Below are 20,601 nucleotides of genomic sequence, written 5' to 3'. Positions count from 1 at the left end.
GAGTTGCACGCGCAGTGAGTATTACGGGGTGGACCTCGTAGGTATGGTAATAATTTATATGTCCCTTCCTGGACTCTAGACCTTAGGTACCTAGAGTAAGCTACGAAAGTCAGTGATTGTACATGATGAGAGCACCCTTTTCTCCCGATGCCCCATCAAGAAGTTTAACTGCATGTACGTGGAATATGCCTAGTAAGCGCAGCCCTTGTCAAAACCACTGGTCGAAAGGAGAGGAAAGTAAATCGTAATCTTGTGCATTTATTCAAATAACCTGGGTACCAAAAGCAGCTGGGTACATGTGCTTCTAATGGTAAAAATGGGGCTTAGACTGTCAGAGCTCGCTCATGTCCCATTTAGTGCCACTTCCTCTCCTTGCCGCGCGTATTCTGCCTCCAAAGACATATAACACTCTTCGACTCACACCACTTCTTCACATCAACAGGCGAAACCTCACCGTCGTACCCTGTCCCGCTTAACGCCCCGGCGTTCAACCAAGCGGCGAGATCCTCTAAGATGATGGGGTCATAGAGCAGCATCTTCTCGTGCCAGGACGGCTGTGACGGATCCTGCGAGCGCGGTTCTGATGTCACGGCTTTGGTTATATGTCTGAATAGGCCAGCTTGCTGCTCTGTTGGTGACATTGTTAAGGAGAGATCAGCCTCGTCTGAGAGGGAGAGGTCCACTGCCGGTGGAGAGGAGAATATCCGGTCTCGTTCTAGAGATGATTCCCTTGAAGACGATGAGATGGATTCGTCCAAGTCGGAATCTGCGATCTCAATAGATTTTACAGCGTCCTTTTTTGGACGCCCGCGAGGCTTCTTTGTGGTAGTTGCTTTTGGTGCTGCGGCTTTTGATGTTGAAGCTTCAACTACTGAGTTCTTCCTTGGACGACCTCGTCTTTTTGGAGGATTTTCCGGTTGTGGAGCAGTAGTTGCTTGCTTCCTCTTGGGGGCAGATAAGCTGGACGAGGTAGACATAGAATTGGCGTGGACGACAGAAACTCCAGGATTTTTGCTAACCCAACATTGGTCAAGAAGAGCTATCATGGCTTGGCGTTTCTTCACTGGTTTAAACCCATAAGATGCGATCTGGGTGGCAAGCTGTGCATCGTTGAGAAGCTCAAAATCCGGACGCGGTTTGCTGGTCTCAGCTGTAAGATCTGTAGGGTCTTCGCTATTAGTTTGGGGAGGCTGCGCACTAGAAACAGCAAAGTGGGATTTTTGTGGTGGGGTAATTATTGATTCATCCATATCTGAGGACTTTAGAATATCATTGATATCAACAAATCCCTCGTCCGAATACTGCTGTCGTCCTTGGGTCCGGGGTAATGAAGGTAATCCTCTGACTAATTCAACATCATCGATCTTCATTAATTCACCATCGGTATCTCTTGCGCTAGCATGCCAAAGTCCTTGACTATCAGAATCGGCGAAAGGGTCTGAATCGACCTGGTTCGAGGCTCGTATTGCCAATTGCAGATCTCGAAGAGTCGTGGGAGATTCTTCTCTAACCAATTGGCTTGACGTTCCAAAAACGAAGTCTTGGTTAGAGGACTGCTTCAATGCGGAGTTCGGAGACAATAGGATTGGATTATCCATTGTACCAGATTTCTTCTTGCGCTTAGGCTTTGCTGGCGCCTTGGTTTCTTTGGCTTTGCCTTTCTTCTGCGTCATGACAATCGTCTGTTGATCAACAAGCGCCCTGACAGCACCATCCTCATCGAAATAGCTCAGTAGAGATTCCTTTGTGGCCGGGCCTGTAAGGTCAAGTTCGGGATTCATCAGTGGCATATAAGGCGCAGTCGCCAGTTCCGTGATCGTTCTAGTCTTCTTCTTCGTGTTAACCACCTTAGCTGGGGATGTCTCTCTTGGACGCTGCCCGATACCAACGTCAGTTGAAACGGGTTCGATCGACTTCCGCTTCTCTAGGGTACCTGATTGCTGTAATCGCTCCAATGTGGTAGATGGCGTAGTATCCTTGCATCCATATCGGTCTAAGAGTGTATCAAATACGTCCTTTGACCGCGATCCTCGGTCAACTGACGAGTGCAATTCCCGGCTATCTGATTCGGATTCAAGAAGAATGGGATCATTCGGGGGCGGAGGGGTCCAATCTCTTCGCCGTCTTAAAGCAGGTTCCGAGCAGTGAAGATCGTTTGTGATCTGGTCATCCAACTTCTGTGCTACTATGCTATTATCCGATTTCTCATCTGCCCGTTTCCCGACACCTTCTTTAGCGGGAAAGTGCTTAGAAACTGTATCCGTCTTCCCCTTTTGTTTACCTTTAGTCGTTTGCTTGGTAACACGGGCCTTCGAAATAGGCGGCTGCTCGCTCTGTGAGGTTGACTTCTTGCTCTTGAACTTCTGCCATGGCTTTTCTTGTGATGACTCGATTAAAATAGGCGTCTCTACAAGTGCATTAACGGTCTCCGGTGTTGGTATTCTCTTCTCGTTGGCCTTGCTAGCACGTGATTTCCGTGGTAGTGAGTTAGTGATCTGATCGGTCTCTATATCAATCTCAGGCGCTTCTCGCAATAGACTCGCAGCACTTGTAAATGTAGTACGCGCATCATCGGGTATCGGCGGTGCATAGTTTCCACTCCGCAGCGGAGGCCTCTTAGGATTACTAGAGAATATCTCGTTTATAGAAGGCAGATCCGGCGAGGATGACATATCATAGGAGTCGACCCTTGCAGGGGGTGCGGGAGACGACAGAAAGACGTCGGCTGTCGACATGGCGAATTGAAGTCGCAAGGATATCGGTATGCGCCAAGCGCAACCAAGGATTTTACTGATCGACAGGATGGTGGGAAATTTCGTAGCAGATCGTATCTGTCATAAAAAAAACATGTCACGTATATACAATTGAAGAGGTTTAAATTGAGTGAAACCCGATAATGATGTTTATCAATTGTAGGTTGAGTTAAGTAATTCGCTGTTACATACGCGTAGGTTGCAGCAACACTAACAAAGCCCGTAAACGGTAAAACGCCAAGACCCACTACTGTTTAGTTGCCACGAAATCGTCTCGAAACCACCTGACCTGTATTCACGTGACCTACACCCGAGCTCGAGCCCCACCGCCCACCAAACAAGAATTTTGTATTTTCGAGGGGTCAAAATCTCCAAGTTGATTTACTTGCTTCACCCACGACACATCCACCCCTTGCGATATTCCACGACCGCACCAACCACCAAGCAAATTCCGATTACTACAGTCGACAAGCCGCAAAAATGGAAAACGACAAGGGAGAGATCGTGGACTTGTGAGAATACCCAATTGCTTCATGTAATTTGTTATCTTTGAGGGTCTTGCTAACGCCGATTGTTTTGTGCTTAGGTACGTCCCCCGAAAGTGCAGCGCCACCAACCGCATCATCAAGGCCAAGGACCACGCTTCCGTTCAGATCTCCATTGCCAAGGTCGATGAGAACGGCCGACAGATCCAGGGCGAGAACCACGTCTACGCCCTTTGCGGATTCGTGCGCGCCATGGGTGAGAGCGACGATTCTCTTAACAGACTCGCTCAGCGGGATGGTCTCGTGAAGAACGTCTGGAGCGCCGTGCGATAAATTCCTTTATCATCTGGGTGGTGAGTTTTCAGCTGTTTGCCCTGGCCTCTACCATGTCTCCTAACGAATCTACAGATAGGCATCGGTGTTCACGGGGAATTCATGACTGTATGGTCGGCATGGGATTGTTTTTGATGCTGCATCTAGCCGGTTAGATAAACCGCCATATCCACGTTTCGGAACGAATACAAACGATTCCCTTTCGCGCCTTGAATTCTCTTGATCCCAGTAATACGCTGCTAAATCCCATACGGCTGGCGAAGTCTTCTCGCGTCCACCTCCGAGTGACCCCATGGGCGAGGATTCTGGGGCTACCTCGATAGCCTCCGTGCCGAAGATTAACAATGGCCTTGAAAAAGCCGTAATGCTCGAGACGTCCATTACAGCACAGATACGGGTCAAACATATTTCCTTCTTCATAACTAACTTAAGCCTGTCGTGTATCCCACCTGCACCCGTTTCCGATGATGCCCCTGGACGTATTTTAGATGGCGCATAGATTACCTTCCAGCTCCCAGATTTGAAGAGTTTCTCTTTATAATGTAGAGTACCGATAAACGACGTGCAGGCTTACCTTAACTGCTACCGTTTCAAATCTAGGTCGTGTTCTATCAAAGATATATTCTATTCGGTCCACGAACACTAGCTTTGAACGTTTTTCGTGCCAACTCCGTTAGATTGTTATGACATGCCATTCCAATAGCTACAGTCAATTATACGTCAGCCTTCAAATATCTAAGCTTCCACAAAACCAATCCAGTGTCTTTCACCCTTGATGTCAATATATGGGCTATATGGTCCTTTATCATCTTAGTCATCATTTGTTTCTACGAATATTATATTAATTTGGATATTTTTAATGTCTCTACCCCTCCATCTATATCACTACTCTGCTTGATTGGTGGCGGCGTTAGGTAGCTGACTTTGGCCAAGACAAACCCCGTCGATCATACCTTATAACGAGCCGAAACCGCCCTCACCAGCGCCCGGCAGTGCCAAAGGAAACCTTGAGTGGGACTATTTAGTTCAGTAACCACTGCGGGATTCGAACCCACTTGTGTTAAGTGCCGCTGTCTTCCCTTCGGAAGTTTATTTTGATTGATATGTTGTATCATTAGGTACATAAATTATGTGATTGGAGTCAATATTGAATGCTGTGCGACTTCGCCATGCACAAATAACACACTTTTTCGAAAGAGACGACAGTCTGTGACAACAAGTAGGTAGCCTTCGATTATGCACTTGAACCCAAACAAAGAGTATTACGACGCTGTCTAAAGCCATAAGCATTCCTACCTTGAGAGACCAGCCAACTGTAGATTTGTATTTATACTCTTTCCCTGCGATGTGAAATATTTGGCCTTCAACCACTACCTCTTTTATAACAAACCTCGAAACGGTTCGGTTTAATGCTCTTTATCCTCACTGAGGCTCTGCTAATGTTTTTAGAGCTACAAGAACCCCACAACTCTCGCCATAACGTCAAGTATGTGCGACGCATCTTTATTTGTCGGGGCGGCTCTCCCCTGGCTCAGGGACGCTACTGAAGCTGAAGCTCGAGTGGTTTTTGACAGACTTGATCGTTTAGTCGTCTCCCCTGAAGGGCCAAGAGAACTACCAGGCCAGTCCTACCAGACCACAGAAGTGAAATCGCAGAAATCTGGCGTCCACCTGTTATCGGCGGCCGGTACCGCTATGAGATATTCGCTTATGGGGGGGTCGATATCCTTGCCACCTTCAACTACCGAGGCGAGGTCCTCTAGAGCTTCCCGAAAATATTAATAGGATCCGCTTCTTTGATCTCGATGCCGACAATCCTCAGGCTCCAGGCCCTGTTCACGATGAGCTTCGCCGACGTCGTGAAGCAGATCAAGAAGGTAATGCAGACAACAATCGGGACGACGTGGACGAAAACAACGGCAATCTGAGTCGGTATACTCCAGTATCAGACCCTGATGCGTCGCTAATACTACCTTCTTCACACATCCGACGCGCATGCATGCTTCTTCCAAGCAAAGATGAAGCTATCTTCTTTGCCGATACTCGCTTCGTGACCTTGAGACTCGATACTGCTCATAACCTAGAGGACACCATAGCACCCGGAGGGGTGCAGAGCATTGTCGACGCATGGCCGGCTCTACACGAGGCAAACTTCCTAGCTATTGACGCTGTAATTCCCAACCCGAAGAACAGCGATGAAGCTTACTTTTTCTTCCGCGATAAGTACATATTGGTCAACATTACCACCAGGCAGAAAGTGTTCAACGCAAAGAACATCGTTGAGGAGTGGCCCTCGCTAAGACAAGTCGGCTTCAACACGGTTGATGCTGCCGTGCTCCTAAGTGACGGGACAGCATACTTTTTCCGTGGCAGTCAATACGTGCGCGTCGATGTGAGGCCAGGAACCAACGGTGATACGGTAGTTGGTACCGGCCCGAAGCCCATCCAAGGCAACTGGCCAGTTCTAGACCAAGCCTCGTTCAAGACTGTCGATTCAATACTGACTAGTCCACACGGGGGCGATACTTATTTCTTCAGTGGTAGCAATTATTTAAAGATGATAATTCATCCAGGTAGGTGGACTTTTAAATATGTTAGGAAATTTACCATAGTTATACTAATTATTTAATTAATATAGCAAGCACACAAGATAAGTTGACAGGAGCAGTAAAGCCTGTTAAGGAAGGGTGGTCATCTCTTGTAAATGCAAAGTTTTATTAAAGTTGCGGACAAGAGACGTCAATGGTATCAACTGTGCACTTGTACTCCTCCCACAATAACCCTTTCCCAAGATGCGTGCGCTCTCATTAACTAAAAATCCCACACCGTCCTCTCGGCAATACCCTCATTACACAGCCAGCCTCGTATGGAATTCAGTCAGTTCAGTCAATTGAATCCATTGAATTGATGATGCAAGGCCTGTACGTCTATACAAGATGCAAGATTATATTGCTTTTATTTCGTTGCATGCGTTGGATCTAAGGCCATACGTGTTAAAAATGAGGTCTTCTCGAATGTTGTATGTTGTATGTCACTAAGTGGGTGGCTGGGCAATGAAGTAGCCGTATTGTACCAGGCTATTTGGTCTTGTTGAGGCTGGCCGATAAAAGGGCACGCATCTTGGGAAGATACATGCGCGGCCAGGCAAGTTTATATATAAATATATAAAGACAAGCGATGTATTAATAATTAATAATTAATAATTACGAGGAAATAAATATCTTTTGTTGCTTGATAAGGCAGACTAATCTGGCACTCAAGCGCTGTAGGCTCGCTTTCATGACGTTTTGCATTACGCCCACAAAGGTGCGAGGCTTATCCTAGCTATAGATGTCGTTGCATCGGGTCACTTTTCCATGGAGAATGCCATCAAGTGTCCTTCCCCGCCCTGGACATAGGTGCCGGATGATTTTCCGGATTCTGGATGAGGCATCTAGACCAAAGCATTAGGTACTTAGTATGTGTATCCACGGGCTCTTATATTTAGGGCAGAATTCCTCGCAGAATAATGAAGCTGCTTCCAACCTTCTTGGTCTCACCTTGTGACAATGATATGATTAGCTCCACATATGAATCACACTTTCGGTTGCTATGGTGAGCTCTCCAGTACCCGAATTGAGTACCTATACTCTGCACGTACCTTAAAATAGCGAAAATACCATCCTTTAGCAACAGGCAGCTGGCGGCGGGATACTGCTGCCAAACCTGTCAAGTCATTGACCTGGCGTACTTACGTACCTAAGAACTTATGCCCATAAATACAACCCCTCCAAGTTCAACTTAGGCAAGTTTGAAGTCTTACCCATAACACTCAACTACAATACTATCACTATCAGAACTTCTTACTCTTCCTCATAGGTAGTTACATCAAACCTTAAACATCACTCTCTCACGACCACCATGCCTCGGCGACGCAGACAGCCCAAGAAAAAGCCTTTCAAGTCTCTCTTACGAGTGCTTCCTGGGCTGGGGATGAATTATCCGCATACAGGCTATCTTCTCGGCCAGCCTCGTAAAGACGACAGTGTCGTGACGGCACTCGAGAAAGCAGGACTTATCCCGACTGGCAAAGGCAAAGCGGCAACATCTTCAACCAAGCCTGTCGATGAAGCACGTGAGTAAATAGAGAAGCCCTTTACCCTTAGTGCCTATTGAATTAATTACTGACCTTTGCTGCAGTGGCAGACATGTTCGCCCTGGGACTACGTCCCGATATCAAGATCCACCTAACCGCCCAAAACGGCGGCCTTCTGGAATTTCTCAGCGCGCTCAAGAAAGCCGTCCCCTGGGCCCAGAATATCGGAGAGTCGGTGTTCATTGAGCTGTGTGAGCGCCTAGTCGCAGCGCGAATGGTGTGCCGCGAGACATCCAGCGAGCCTTGGGGCCCTAATCGCTGCAGCACGGCGACGAGCATCGACGAAATGTACAAAGAGATCAGAGGCCTTTGGAACATAGCGGAGTTCGAGCTTTACGAAATTATGGGAGGCTATGAAGAAGAGGACAATGCGAACGGCCCATCTAATACCATGGATGTCGAGATGACCGATGCGCCGCCCGCCGCGTTGGAAGGCGATGTCGAGGAGGAGAACATCAGGGAAGGCGTGAGGCAGATGAATCTGAAGAACCGAATGAATCCACGGACTTACTGGTACCGAAGCGAGGACGTGTGAGCATTGGGTACGGAATGTAACAAATAGCCTGTAAATATTAGTTTTGGTCCTGTCAATGATTTTTGGTATGAAAATCATCAATTTGACAATGGGATACCCTAGTTAGTGCTTTGGAAGAAACACCTTTTGAAGGTATTCTTTCTAAGTATCTATTTTTCCAGAATGCAACAATACCTATTCTTAAATTAATGATGGCCTTCATATTTGCGATATGATGGGACTTTCCATATTTAAATAGACAAAAAATAAATAAAAAAGGAGAAAAAGACAAGAAAAAAAAATCGATCCCCCGGAAGCCCACAGTCAGATCAATTGAACGAGGCGGTCCTTATACCCAGGCTACGTATAACCTTATGCTAACAGCAACATTGCCAATTGATTGACTATCAGCTATCAAATGATGATAGTAGCGCAACAAGTGGGGTTCGAACTGAACCCCTGAAATGGTGTGCCTACCACTTGGCCAAATGCCCCTGAGGAGCGGTACAGGTGTTTGCGTTAAAAAATATTATATGCTTTAATTCTTCCGCATTTTACCCTTCCCTACACCTGTTAGGTCAATGCGATGGGCGAGAACTTCATAACCGAGTCATGCTTCTACCATGGTACCTTCCCTTTTCGAACGTACCTAGGTATACCTTTTCATGTGTTATTGTTTGGGATCGCTACAGCCAACTCTCAAGTGCCTAGATTATGGAAGTACCTTACATGTAGATAGATATCAATATCAAATATACCTAGGTACTTACACAACAGAATGCTACTACTAATGGAAGTCATGAAGCCACTATGTACTTTGAACACTGCTACCAACTTGAAATACTTAGGTACATACCTAAAATCTATTCCTATCACTTCAATTGATTCGCTACTAGGCTTGGATTCCTACTACAATTAACTACGGAATCAAAAGTTCTTCTTTTCCATACATTTTCGCTCCCTGGACCCGGCAAACTTGTAACTAAGATCATCCATCCTCGTCATCATGCCACACAAGAATGAACTCATGTCATTTCTCCCTCGGGGAGGGATGATATATCCGCCTACACGCTGTATGCTCCATAGAAGTATCAGAGACGTCAGCGTTATGATATCATTCGAGAGAGCATGATTTGCCGAGCCAAACAAAAGGCCGAGTAGGGAAGCAATGAGAGCTGTTGACCAAGCATGTGAGCAAACATGGATGGATTTCCATATCCCTTACCTTTAGTACTTACAGAATAATTACTAACTCTTGCTGTCGCAGTGGCAGACATGTTTACCATTGGGGTAAAACCTGAAATCATCAATCACCTAACTTCCAAGGACGGGGGCTTACTGGACTTCCTAAGCGCGCTGAAAGAAGCTATTCCCTGGGCAAGAAGTCTCGGAGAGTCGATATTCTTCCAGTTCTTTGAGCGCCTAGTTAAAGCACGAAAAGAATGGCAAGAGAATCCGCGCCCTCCGTTCGATCCCAGCCAACACAGCAGAACCGCACGCAGCATCGATAACTTGCTCAGAGAGACCGGTGACCTTTGGAGTAAAGCGGAGTTTGAGATTTACGAACTAGTGGGGGGGTGGGAGGAAGACAACGAGAATGATGAGAATGATGATGGACCTTCTACTTCCAACAACGGTCTATCAAACGATGTGCATACCAATATGGGTGATCTCACTACCGCGCTGGAGGATGGGATCGAGGAAGAGAACATTAGAGAAGGCGTGAGGAAGATGAATCTAAATGATGAAATGGACATGGATGATTAATAGTACCGAATCGAGGACGTGTGAGCATTGGATTGGGTACGTAGTGTAACAAATATCATGGATTAGTTTTGGTCCTGTCATGATTCCCCCCAAGTATCTATTTTCCAAAATGCCACAATACCTGCCGCCCCTTGAGGGGCACTTGGCCGAGTCGTAGGCACACCACTTCAGGAGTTCAGTTCGAACTCCACTCGTCGCGCTACTATCATTTGATAACTGATAGTCATCAATGAATACTTGCCACTATTAGTGGAGGCTATACGTAGCCTTGATATAAGGACGGTCTCGTTTATTGATCTTGACTGTGGGCTTCTGAGGGATTGTTTTTTTATTCCTTCTCATATTTAGGTAGGTACTTTTCGAATTCTATCTACCTAGCTACCTAGCTAAGGAGGTATACTTTTACGCCGACAATAATCTACACTCCGAGTTCCTGACCCTATAATACCCGACTTATTTAAATTCTGGGAGTCGCATCGTATCGCAAATACGAAGACAGACTTTAGATGCTCGTTCAATGTCTCGATCGAATTAAAAAAGGATGGCGATTTGTAAATGATAGCGTTGTGTAGATGACACATCTTACAACTCATAAATTCGTCTTGAATGGCGTGGCCATTGTAGAGCAACTCATCATGACATGTATAATTTGACCAAGTTTCTAGCTGTCAACTGTTATCTGGTTATGTAGGTACCTAGAGTACAATGACGTGTCGTTAATTTAAGATAATGGGGTTACATTTGCGGCTCATAGGGCTGAGAATCTCCACTAGCCCAAGCCACCATCCCGGTAACAAGATCGATTAGCCCCATTAGATCGATCTGGGGTTTCGATGATGCATGATCATATCGGGGACTATGGATCAAGGGGGAATTGCAATCGATTTTCTTTTCAAACTGGATTTGCATTTTTTTAACCAAAACTCTCCTTCATGTCTTTCCTCTCTGCTGTTAGTATTACGTGTCTAAAACCAATCACGCCCATCTCTTTCATCCATTCGCTCTCGATCGCCTTACCATTACGTCATAAAGTAAATATTAACAAACCCCGTTTGCTCTATTCAACCATGGCCCCCAAACGAAGCGCCAAGAAAAGACTCACGAACGAGGACGAGACCCGAGAGGAACCGATGAAGAGACCTAAACTTGGAAATGGAACTTTGGATCCACTGCGCGAGCCTCATCATTTTGCGGTCGAAGCCGAAGAGCATGGCATCGTGCAGCGCAAATTCTACCCGCCGGAAATGAACATTGCGCGTGCTCAAGCATATAATGACAACAAACTTCCTCGCCCCATTGAACAGCTCGAAGCTGCTTTGGAGGAAACGGCGTCGATGCGGAAGAGCACACAAGTGAAGGAGGCCGTGATACACTGGTTCAAAATGGATCTGCGGACCACAGACAACCGCGCACTATGGGAAGCTAGCCAGAAGGCTCAAGAAGCTAATGTTCCTCTAATATGCATATATATAGTAAGCCCCGAGGATTTTGAGGCGCATTTGACGGCCCCCGTGCGCGTCGACTTTACGATACGCACTCTGCATAAGCTGAGGCAGGATTTGGCAGCTCTAGATATTCCGCTTTATGTAGAGACTGTCACCAAGCGAAAGGAGATCCCCGAGCGCATTCTGGAGTTCATGGATGAATGGGGTGCGAGTCATCTATATGCAAATATAGAATACGAGGTCGATGAACTAAGGCGAGAAGCAAACATGGTAAGATTATGTGCCGATAGGGGAATAGCGATGGTGTTGTTCCACGATACTTGTGTTGTTCCGCCCGGCTCGTTGCATACGGGTGCCGGGAAGCAGTACGCGGTATACTCGCCATGGTTTAGGACATGGGTTGCGCATATCCATTCAAACCAGGAGCTTCTTAACTTATTTGATCCTCCCGCGAAGAATTCTTCTGCCGCTCGTGAGAAAGTAACCGCTCTCTTTGATAGCGAGATACCAGATATCCCAGAAAACAAGCAGCTTCCGGACGAAGATGCGAAGAGGTTCCGTGCCACTTGGCCAGCCGGTGAACGTGAAGCCATGGATAGGCTTGAGAAGTTCTGCGACGAGAAAATCGGAGAGTATGGCAAGAGGCGCAATTTTCCTTCCGAGGCGGCGACATCGTCGATTTCAGTGCATTTGGCAGCTGGGACGCTGAGTGCAAGGACGGCGGTACGGACGGCGCGAGATAGAAATAAGACGAAAAAGTTGGATGCCGGCGTTGAGGGCATCCAATCTTGGATCAGCGAGGTTGCATGGAGAGACTTTTATAAGCACGTCTTGGTCCACTGGCCTTATATCTGGTGAGTTTTGACCTATTAGTAGATGAGAATACTGGACTGAGCGTGATACCACAGCATGAACAAGCCGTTCAAACCCGAATACTCCAACATCGAATGGTCCTACAACTCAGCACACTTCGAAGCCTGGTGCACAGGGCGCACCGGCTTCCCAATCGTCGACGCAGCAATGCGGCAACTCCAAGGCGTAGGCTGGATGCACAACCGATGCCGCATGATCGTCGCCTCGTTCCTATGCAAAGACCTACTGCTAGACTGGCGCATGGGCGAACGGTTCTTCATGGAGAATCTGATCGACGGGGACTTCGCGTCGAACAACGGCGGGTGGGGATTCAGCGCCTCCGTCGGCGTCGACCCGCAGCCGTATTTCCGGATTTTCAACCCGCTGCTGCAGAGCGAGAAGTTCGATCCCGATGGCGCATATATCCGGAAGTGGATATCGGAGCTTAGGGGGGTCAAGGGCAAGGCTATACATGATCCGTATAATAGGGGCGCTGCGGCGGAGGCTAAGAAGGCGGGGTATCCGGAGCCGATTGTGGATCATCGGCAGAGTCGCGATCGCGCGTTGACGGCGTATAAGGTTGGTATTGGGCGGGATAAGTCTTGAGTGTGGGTTTGTTTAAGTTAATCTGATTTGATCTATGTACTCGGTTACCTTTCGTGGAGATATTAGGAACTAGATAATTTTTGAGGAGAGGAAGCCTCCTAGCTAGCCGGTATTGCGGTGTTCACACACTACCAGTCGGTATTCTTTGTTGGGGCTATCGAAACGAGGATGGGAAGCAAATAATTTAATAGCGGAATCTGAGTGCAATCTATACGTCCCAAGGCTACTATGCGGCGCGAGACGTTCTTGATCTCGAAAGGGAAGAACTGATACAGATCATTTCCTACTCGAGGACGATAGCCATAAAGATGTCTAGAATAGCTTTATTTCTGGGTCTCCTTGTTGTCCTTGCTGTCTCGCGGTCTTGCGGGGCTGGTTAATAAGTCATTCTTTGACACTGGACTAATAATAGTTGGCCTCGCCAGTGGTATGACTGAATCCAGCTACTTAGGTCTGCTCACATATTAGCTGAAGGTGGAGTTATTCACTAGGTAACCTACGTAGATGGTAATTAAGCACCAAAACGCCTGGTTAGATCTTTATGCACTTACATACCTACCTAACCCATTTATCAGTCACCATTACACGAATTATTAGATAGAATATAATTTTATCAGTTCATGTTATTCTCAAAACGTTTCCGCCAATGAGCATTATTGGTAAGGCTCCGACTACGAGCCTTGGCATTTTACCCCCTAGAGAAACATGTCTTCACTCATCATCTCCTATCCAGATTCCATCCTCCTCGTCCATCATAGAACAAAGATCTCTTGGGCTGAGTCCCATAGAAATTTTAGGGTAAAACTCGCAAAGCAACGCGTCCAAAGAAACCTTAAAGTGCCCTTGGTAACCTCCCTCTTGACTGAACTCAGTAACGTCAACTACCGTAACATAGGAGGACTGATGGCCTTTGGTTTCATCTTTTAATACCGAGTCCACAGTCCCTGCGCCAACCATGAGCAGGACACCAAGTTCGAACCCCGCAGCGACACCCCCCATCGATTTAGCTATGTGAAAATGCCTAAGTCCGGTTTTAGTAAAGTTAAGCAAAGGCTCATATCGAAATACTCACTTTCTAGCCTCTTCAGCACTCACACCTTCAAGCCGCGGGTCTTCGATCGTCTTGAATTCGAGAGCTTCTTTAATCTTCTCAAGATCTTCACCCGTCTCCTCATCAAGTTGTTTCTCGCAGATTGCACTGAGTCTCTCCTGGAATTCCTCCCAGCGGCTCTCAGAAGCGTAGTAAGTCCGTACGATAATAAAACCCCATGAGGGAAAGCCCGCCCGTTGGAGTGTTTGAACTAGTGGTGATGGAGCTGTGTGTATTTCTTGAGGGGATGTTATACTAGGTGATAATGCCATATTCGCCTGGTTTCGAGCTTCCATGTATTTTGTGAGGTCCTGGTCAATCATGTAAACAGGACGAATTGACAAAATTACCGAGCGTAGTATGAACAAACCTGGTGCGAGAGCTGCGACAATATCTCAAAGGTAGGGAATATTGCTTGCTCGGTAGACCAACCTGTAGGTATATACGACGGAGGTTTAGCAGGTAGTTGGCCTTGTTTGTGTGCTCTCAGGGCGCTGTCGGCCGTCTTTCCTGCAGCCCATAATCGTTGTTCCTAATTAGAGAAGTGCTTGGCTTAGTGTGAAATATCCTCAAGATATAACTATTTAGAGGTTTACTCTAGAAACAAGACGAACATCTTCCGATAATTTCGTGACGAGGTCCAAGCTAAGGGCTCGCGCTTGGTTCACAGTCCATCCAGATGGCACATATGACGGGGGCGTAGGAGGCCGCTCATTGGCTTCCCAGAGGCCTTTATTAAGATCACTCAATTTGGTATATTCTTGCGAGAAGGGAAATCTTCGAATACTATCTTTTAACTGTTTGCGTTCCTTCTCATGGAATTAGCGAACATATTAGGAATAGTGGGTCGAGTTTGTCGGACATCTTCTGAGACTTGGCTAAAATCTTGAACGGTGAGATTTAAAAACCGCTCGCTGTTCCAACCTGATGGAAATGAGATGCGTGCCCATGCTGGGCGGTTGTCTTCAGGTTGTGGTTCCGACATGTCGTTCTTGTTTAAAGGCTTGGATGCTTAACATATAGTTAAAAATGGTATCAAATCTTATGATAGGTAATCTTACAATCCAATTAACTATAGAGGTTAAGTATAAAAGAGGACGATGTATAGTCTTGGCGGGGAAGATCTAGGTCCCATGTAACGACGCGTATTACCTCATTGGACCTCGGCATTACACGCTCTACGTGGTTGATCTCACTCCCACTCATACAACTTATACATAATCTTGAATAATAACGAAATGTTACTCTGGTCATCATATTCGTTTCGATTATTAAAGAATGTAAATACAATACATGAAACGTACTTTGTTTTACCTACACTTTTCAATTCATCAGTCGGGACCCGCCGACTCATCTCATATTATTCAATCCGAACTACAGGTAGCATATCAAAACGAACAGCGGGGAAATTTGGAGGAGCTCGGTCCAATTATAGACAATTGAATAAGGGGCAAACGTTACATGTAAATCTTTCCATGATGCCGAAGAGGAACAACTCATCGTCGACGCCACCAAAAGAGAAGACATTAGCAGAAGCACGGCCGAGCTCAAGCGTCATTCTCCTATCTCCAGAAAATCAGGTCTTATTACTACACAGAGTGAAGTCGTCCTCGGCATTTCCTTCGGCTCACGTATTCCCGGGCGGGAATATCTCCGAGTTCCACGACGGAACCGTACCAGGCCCAAGCGATCTTAAGCGGCATGAGGACTCGCTCACATACAGGCTAGGCGCGATACGGGAGACCTTCGAAGAGAGTGGAATCTTACTCGCCCGCGAAGGGGGTAAAGATGGGAAGCCCTTAAACGTCCCGGTTACTCAACGCGACAGTGCGCGTAAAGAGATTTACGAGAACAAAGTCTGTTTCGTCGAGTGGCTTCGGAGTGTCGGCGGGCTTGCAGATATTGGTAAGTAATGACATGCGCCATGCATTCACTCTCTAGATTAATTCATAATACTAAATTCATGGTTAGAGAATCTTTTGCCCTTCACTAGATGGATAACCCCCCTTGGACAGTCTCGGCGATTCACCACGCAGATGTATCTTTACATGCTTCCACTATCGACCAGCAACGACCCCGCTATATCCGCGGCACGATCTGAGGCTATAATCCCCACACCTGACGGGGGTGTTGAGATCACTGCGGCACGTTTTGATGATGCCAGCACATGGCTAAAGAAGCAGGAAACGGGCGAGATCGTACTCTTTCCGCCTCAATGCTTCCTACTACATATTATCTCCCAGTTCTTAGTCGGACCACCCTCTGGTTCGCCAAGTGCATCTGAATTAGTGGAGCATTATCACGCGCAGAGAGAAAAGTTGAGAAGCTTTCTTACGACGGTGCCGACCACGAGTGACCCGAAAGCTGCGAAACACCCTACAGCTCAAATTGCTTGGGCTGACAAAGTGATTAGCCCTACAACATTGGGTCTACGGAAAAGTGACAGGAAGTCAATCCTAGGACTTGATAAGCCTGGCCCGGAGCTTAAGGGCAGTAATAGGGGAGGTGACTGGGAGAGGGTTGTGTTGACTAGATTTGTAAAGGGGGTAGCTAAGGAGGTTGAGGTAAGAAGTAGGGAAGAAGTGCTAGAAGAAGAAAGGCAGGCGGAAAAAGAAGCGAGAGAGACGAAATTATGAGCCCCGAGTCAAGAATCCTAGGCATGTTTAGACGGTATAGCCATGATCCTATGTTTCAGACTCAGAAGAATTGTCCAAATACATACCGATTGTACTTATTCACTGAAATCTCTAAGTGAATTTCCTGGCTCCTGAAATATCTGGTTGTGATTATCATTAAATCAAGGAACGATCTAGAGAGTATCATCTAATGTCCTAAGTAATGATACATGCCACGACAAGGCATTGAACGCAACTTAATTATCTGCCAATCAGTCACTGAAAAGACGCACGAGAAGTAGTGAATGTTCATTATATTACATACAAAGACGAGTCATTGTTACAGCCTGCGTCACTGCACAAGTCTCAATAGAGCTGGTCCGAACAATGCATTGTACGTTCCGGACCACGATCAAGACTTATATAAACCACCCCAAAGAGGCACCCCTAATCTTCAACCCATCCCGATAATCAAACCAATTCTTCCAACAAAAACTCCTCACGATTACAATCATGAAGTCTATTACCGCTATCCTCTCTCTCTGCCTCTGGCACATAGCCAGCGCAACACCCGTCATGCCGCCAAACTCAACAACCATGTATCCCCGAGAGCCGCTCTCCAGCCACCCCGTCGAGCCTCCCGCCCACGTCCGCAACACCGCCGAAAACATCCGAGCCGCAACCCGCAAGGCGCGCGCCGGGGGATACGGTAACACCTCGGCCGATGAAAAACGAACAGTCCACAACTACACCTTACCAGGCGCCCACTTCCCCACGCGAGACGTCAGCCTCAAATCCCACTGCAAGCAGAACAGCACCAGCTTCGTCGACACCACGGCCTCCGGGTCCCCGCCCACCGCCCACTGCGCCGCCCTCGTCGACCAGATCCTGCGCGACAACGCTAACCAGACGTGTGTCACGTTCGGGCTCGCGCCGAACAATAGCACCGCGCACAGCAACACGACTACCAATCTGATCGCGTCGTCTGGGAAGTGCGCGTTTAGCGTGACGGTGGACACGGCGGCGGTGGCGAGTACGTTTATTGGGATTGGGGACGTGGTGTTTGCTGTTCAGGAGTCTATTCGGCGGTTTTCTAGGAACTATGGTCATGGCAATGGTAATGGGACTATGCATGCTGAGGCTGATGATTGTGGGAATACTGTTACGACTGGCCCGGTGAATGGGACTGCTGATGCTAGGGTTGGTGGTGCGGGTGCGTTTGAGTGTGGTGCGAGTGGCACGACGCGTGGGAAGTTTGTGAATTGGGCGCTGGTTCACGTTTAATGATATCTTTAAGGATGGGATAGGAAGGGATGTAGCGATATAGCTACGGTATAAGTTACCAGGCCATCTTCCCAATAGTTAGCACTGGACTACGTAGGTAGGGTTTTTACCCAAATACATCAGCTTCTACTTCGTACTCTCTTTTATGGACTATTGAATCAATTTTTGATAATTGGTATGAAGTATTTACGTATATAATCTACTGAATTGAAGCTGTATTATATAGCTTAATGGCTTGTTATCATTAATAAATAAGTACCTACTTTAAACAAATCTTTGGCGATTAAGCCTTTCGTAGCCCCTATTTTATAAAAGGGGGAGATACCGTAGGCTAGCCCATACGCACTATCCCATTAAACTTCTGGACATGGGTTTTAAAATATATGTACCCACCTGATTAGCGTTACACTAGACCCAAATTTAACAAATCCCCGCTTAATATATACATATGTATGTATGGTAAATAGATAAACCCTTGCTTTGGAATACGCCACGTGTATTATATTCAATTCAAGTCAAACATTTAAAAAGGTTTAGTCAAGTGAATATATTAAGGTACTTATGTATGTTCGTAGTTCGTGCAATGGGATAAATATACACTATCCGAAACTAACCGTCGACGGCAGCCTACATCACCAGGTCTACTTTCATATTAAAAACATAACATCAATCCGAAACGAAAGACTCTGAAGATCACACAACGGCAACAACCATAAGTGAAAATCCATTTCAATAAGTGTTCATTATGGCTACAACATCTCCCCCTTACCACCCCCGTGTCGGCGTGGCGGCCCTGATCCGCGATTCGCAGGGCCGATTTATTATGGGGAAGCGCAAGGCCAGCCACGGCGCAGGTACGTATACGCTGTCCTTGAGCCTTATACCCGAACGCCTAATTACGCGAGATGAACAAGAGTTAAGAATACAAGTAACTAACGATGATGGCAAATAGGTACCTGGCAGTTCCCCGGCGGCCACTTGGAAATGGGAGAATCGCTGCTGGAGTGCGCGGAGCGCGAGACGCTGGAAGAGACGGGGCTCCGGGTTAAAGCCCTGCGTGTCGTGGCTACGACGAACGCGATATTCGACCCCGAGACCAAGCACTATGTCACGGTGTTTGTGGAGTGTCGGAGGGAGAACGAGGATGATCAACCGGAGGTGAGTAACTAAATTGCAGTTCTGCTTTATTTTCTGTTTGTCATCGGAATATAATCTGTTTCTACGCTGGAAGCTGACAATAGTGCGGCAGCTCTTGGAACCGGATAAGTGCGCGAATTGGGATTGGATCAGTTGGGATCAGGTACGACAGTGGGCTGAGCATCATGATGATAATGTTACTCCGGAATGGGCGCAGAATAAGTGTTTCATGCCTATCATAGAGTTGGTAAACGAATATCCGAACATCGGTTCTTCTACACTATGAAGTGAGACCGAGTAGGAGTGAGTGAGAGATATAATAAATGAGGCCGAGAAGCAATGATCATTAGCGGAGATTTTCACACACAGCTAGTAGTTTTGATCTTTCTGTTATTTCTTGTGTTGATATGTCGGGCACTTGTAACTTCTATTTTTACGTAGAGAACAAGGTGCGCTACTCCACCCTAGTTAATGCTATAGTGTGCATTCTATCGCAGCTAGCTCAGCCATCTGAGCTTCGATATTCTTCTTGGCCGCATCAGTGGGTTCTATATAAGGCCGTCTCGGCTTTAACTTCTCCACTGCGCCCTCGATACCTGCCGCTTTTGCCGTATGAATCGCCGCGGCATATTTCGTCGCAGCAATGCCAGCCTTGCAGGGCTGCTCTGCCAACGCTGCCTTCTGATGTAAGGCTAGCGCCTCCTGATGCTTCCCTTCCTTGAACAGCTTGTAGATCTGCACAATGGCTTTCGGGAAGACGTTGCCGAACGCGGCGATGCATCCCGCGGAGCCGACGCTAAGACCACCGATTAGGAAATCCGACTGTCCTCCGAAAGTTGCAAAACGTTCCGACGGTAATTCGGCAGCGAGACGTGTGATCTTGGCCACGGAGCCGCAGGTCAGCTTCACGCCGACGATGTTGCTGTGTGTGTTCGCTAGCTTCGCGATAGTAGCCGAGTCTAAATCTACGCCGTTGCAGACTCCCGGGAAGTTATACACCACTACGGGGAGAGGGCTCTTGGTAGCGATTTCGGCGTAGAAATTATCGATTACGGCCGGAGTAGTCGCCTTGCCGAAGTATGCCGGGGGTAAGACAAGTACGTAGTTGGCCCCGGCTTCTGCCGCGTCGGTGATGAATTCTAACACTTGGCGCGTGGAATGTCCACCGCAACCCGCCATGATGGGGTACGATGGCCCACATGCTTTACGGGCCGTTTGGAGTAGCGTCTTTCGTTCCTCACGGGTGAGGAGGAAAGTCTCGGCATTGGTTCCTAGGATAACTAGACCAGCGAGGCCGGTCTTGGAAAGGTATGAATAGTATGTTGCTTGAGACTCCGTGTCTAGATTATCAGTTTCGGGGTCGAAGAAAGTCACGGCCGGCGCCCAGATGCCGCTAGGAGGAACTTTGGGGAATGACATTGTAAATATAATGTTCTAATATATTTATCCTCTACGTCAATTCTAGTGTACTTGCGAGTTGAACGATTCTAGTAGCGCATAAATAGTATACTAGGTTAGGTGAGGAGCGCGGGGCCATTTGTTGCGCTCGTTCGGTGCATCTAAGCCGATCTCTTGCAACCCTTGG

General features: G+C 47.2%; 11 protein-coding genes across 11 annotated transcripts; 8 read left to right on the top strand and 3 right to left on the bottom strand.

Annotated features, from left to right (window-relative positions):
• Positions 1–16: 16 nt before the first annotated feature.
• F4817DRAFT_346661 (uncharacterized protein) lies at positions 17–2,976 on the bottom strand. Its single transcript, XM_049304441.1, has one exon. It carries the CDS (start codon positions 2,733–2,735, stop codon positions 354–356), a length of 2,382 nt encoding a protein of 793 aa, XP_049156202.1. The 5' UTR covers positions 2,736–2,976; the 3' UTR covers positions 17–353.
• A 257-nt stretch (positions 2,977–3,233) lies between these two features.
• F4817DRAFT_360762 (40S ribosomal protein S21-like protein) lies at positions 3,234–3,571 on the top strand (the record flags this gene model as incomplete). Its single annotated transcript, XM_049306320.1, has 2 exons — positions 3,234–3,265; positions 3,340–3,571. 2 exons carry the CDS (start codon positions 3,234–3,236, stop codon positions 3,569–3,571), a joined length of 264 nt encoding a protein of 87 aa, XP_049156201.1.
• A 1,488-nt stretch (positions 3,572–5,059) lies between these two features.
• On the top strand, positions 5,060–6,292 carry F4817DRAFT_318779 (Hemopexin-like domain-containing protein; the record flags this gene model as incomplete). The annotated part of the gene is made up of 3 exons (XM_049300959.1): positions 5,060–5,258; positions 5,326–6,144; positions 6,210–6,292. 3 exons carry the CDS (start codon positions 5,060–5,062, stop codon positions 6,290–6,292), a joined length of 1,101 nt encoding a protein of 366 aa, XP_049156200.1.
• Positions 6,293–7,471: 1,179 nt separating this feature from the next.
• F4817DRAFT_367625 (uncharacterized protein) lies at positions 7,472–8,241 on the top strand (the record flags this gene model as incomplete). Its single annotated transcript, XM_049307150.1, has 2 exons — positions 7,472–7,685; positions 7,751–8,241. The coding sequence occupies 2 exons, from the start codon at positions 7,472–7,474 to the stop codon at positions 8,239–8,241; spliced, it is 705 nt and encodes a 234-aa protein (XP_049156199.1).
• Positions 8,242–9,388: 1,147 nt separating this feature from the next.
• On the top strand, positions 9,389–9,987 carry F4817DRAFT_318777 (uncharacterized protein; the record flags this gene model as incomplete). The annotated part of the gene is made up of 2 exons (XM_049300958.1): positions 9,389–9,410; positions 9,488–9,987. The coding sequence occupies 2 exons, from the start codon at positions 9,389–9,391 to the stop codon at positions 9,985–9,987; spliced, it is 522 nt and encodes a 173-aa protein (XP_049156198.1).
• A 1,067-nt stretch (positions 9,988–11,054) lies between these two features.
• On the top strand, positions 11,055–12,890 carry F4817DRAFT_360761 (deoxyribodipyrimidine photo-lyase; the record flags this gene model as incomplete). The annotated part of the gene is made up of 2 exons (XM_049306319.1): positions 11,055–12,286; positions 12,341–12,890. 2 exons carry the CDS (start codon positions 11,055–11,057, stop codon positions 12,888–12,890), a joined length of 1,782 nt encoding a protein of 593 aa, XP_049156197.1.
• Positions 12,891–13,501: 611 nt separating this feature from the next.
• F4817DRAFT_346654 (uncharacterized protein) lies at positions 13,502–15,053 on the bottom strand. The gene is made up of 5 exons (XM_049304440.1): positions 14,843–15,053; positions 14,595–14,789; positions 14,351–14,512; positions 13,963–14,291; positions 13,502–13,911 (listed from the first exon to the last, which is right to left on the bottom strand). The coding sequence occupies exons 1-5, from the start codon at positions 14,963–14,965 to the stop codon at positions 13,602–13,604; spliced, it is 1,119 nt and encodes a 372-aa protein (XP_049156196.1). The 5' UTR covers positions 14,966–15,053; the 3' UTR covers positions 13,502–13,601.
• Positions 15,054–15,458: 405 nt separating this feature from the next.
• Positions 15,459–16,616, top strand: F4817DRAFT_318774 (uncharacterized protein; the record flags this gene model as incomplete). The annotated part of the gene is made up of 2 exons (XM_049300957.1): positions 15,459–15,885; positions 15,952–16,616. The coding sequence occupies 2 exons, from the start codon at positions 15,459–15,461 to the stop codon at positions 16,614–16,616; spliced, it is 1,092 nt and encodes a 363-aa protein (XP_049156195.1).
• Positions 16,617–17,042: 426 nt separating this feature from the next.
• F4817DRAFT_367623 (uncharacterized protein) lies at positions 17,043–17,879 on the top strand (the record flags this gene model as incomplete). The annotated part of the gene is made up of 1 exon (XM_049307149.1): positions 17,043–17,879. The coding sequence occupies exon 1, from the start codon at positions 17,109–17,111 to the stop codon at positions 17,877–17,879; it is 771 nt and encodes a 256-aa protein (XP_049156194.1). The 5' UTR covers positions 17,043–17,108.
• Positions 17,880–18,368: 489 nt separating this feature from the next.
• Positions 18,369–19,396, top strand: F4817DRAFT_218522 (NUDIX hydrolase domain-like protein). Its single transcript, XM_049298784.1, has 3 exons — positions 18,369–18,733; positions 18,832–19,037; positions 19,129–19,396. Exons 1-3 carry the CDS (start codon positions 18,625–18,627, stop codon positions 19,300–19,302), a joined length of 489 nt encoding a protein of 162 aa, XP_049156193.1. The 5' UTR covers positions 18,369–18,624; the 3' UTR covers positions 19,303–19,396.
• On the bottom strand, positions 19,190–20,590 carry F4817DRAFT_218548 (aldolase). Its single transcript, XM_049298785.1, has one exon. The coding sequence runs from the start codon at positions 20,433–20,435 to the stop codon at positions 19,491–19,493; it is 945 nt and encodes a 314-aa protein (XP_049156192.1). The 5' UTR covers positions 20,436–20,590; the 3' UTR covers positions 19,190–19,490.
• Positions 20,591–20,601: the final 11 nt, after the last annotated feature.

This window comes from Daldinia loculata, assembly GCF_022478755.1.
Source record: "Daldinia loculata strain CBS 113971 unplaced genomic scaffold F4817scaffold_50, whole genome shotgun sequence".
NCBI lineage: Eukaryota > Fungi > Ascomycota > Sordariomycetes > Xylariales > Hypoxylaceae > Daldinia > Daldinia loculata.
The sequence above is the reverse complement of the archived record's forward strand: the minus strand, read 5'-3'. Positions and strand labels throughout refer to the sequence as shown.

Coding starts and splice junctions, on each gene's coding strand:
- F4817DRAFT_346661 (XM_049304441.1), bottom strand. CDS start 2,735: ATGTCGACAGCCGACGTCTTTCTGTCGTCTCCCGCACCCCCTGCAAGG.
- F4817DRAFT_346654 (XM_049304440.1), bottom strand. CDS start 14,965: ATGTCGGAACCACAACCTGAAGACAACCGCCCAGCATGGGCACGCATC. Junction 14,292..14,350: donor TGTCGCAGCTCTCGCACCAG/GTTTGTTCATAC, acceptor ATGATTGACCAG/GACCTCACAAAATACATGGA. Junction 13,912..13,962: donor AGTGCTGAAGAGGCTAGAAA/GTGAGTATTTCG, acceptor AACCGGACTTAG/GCATTTTCACATAGCTAAAT.
- F4817DRAFT_218522 (XM_049298784.1), top strand. CDS start 18,625: ATGGCTACAACATCTCCCCCTTACCACCCCCGTGTCGGCGTGGCGGCC. Junction 18,734..18,831: donor CAAGGCCAGCCACGGCGCAG/GTACGTATACGC, acceptor GATGGCAAATAG/GTACCTGGCAGTTCCCCGGC. Junction 19,038..19,128: donor ACGAGGATGATCAACCGGAG/GTGAGTAACTAA, acceptor ATAGTGCGGCAG/CTCTTGGAACCGGATAAGTG.
- F4817DRAFT_218548 (XM_049298785.1), bottom strand. CDS start 20,435: ATGTCATTCCCCAAAGTTCCTCCTAGCGGCATCTGGGCGCCGGCCGTG.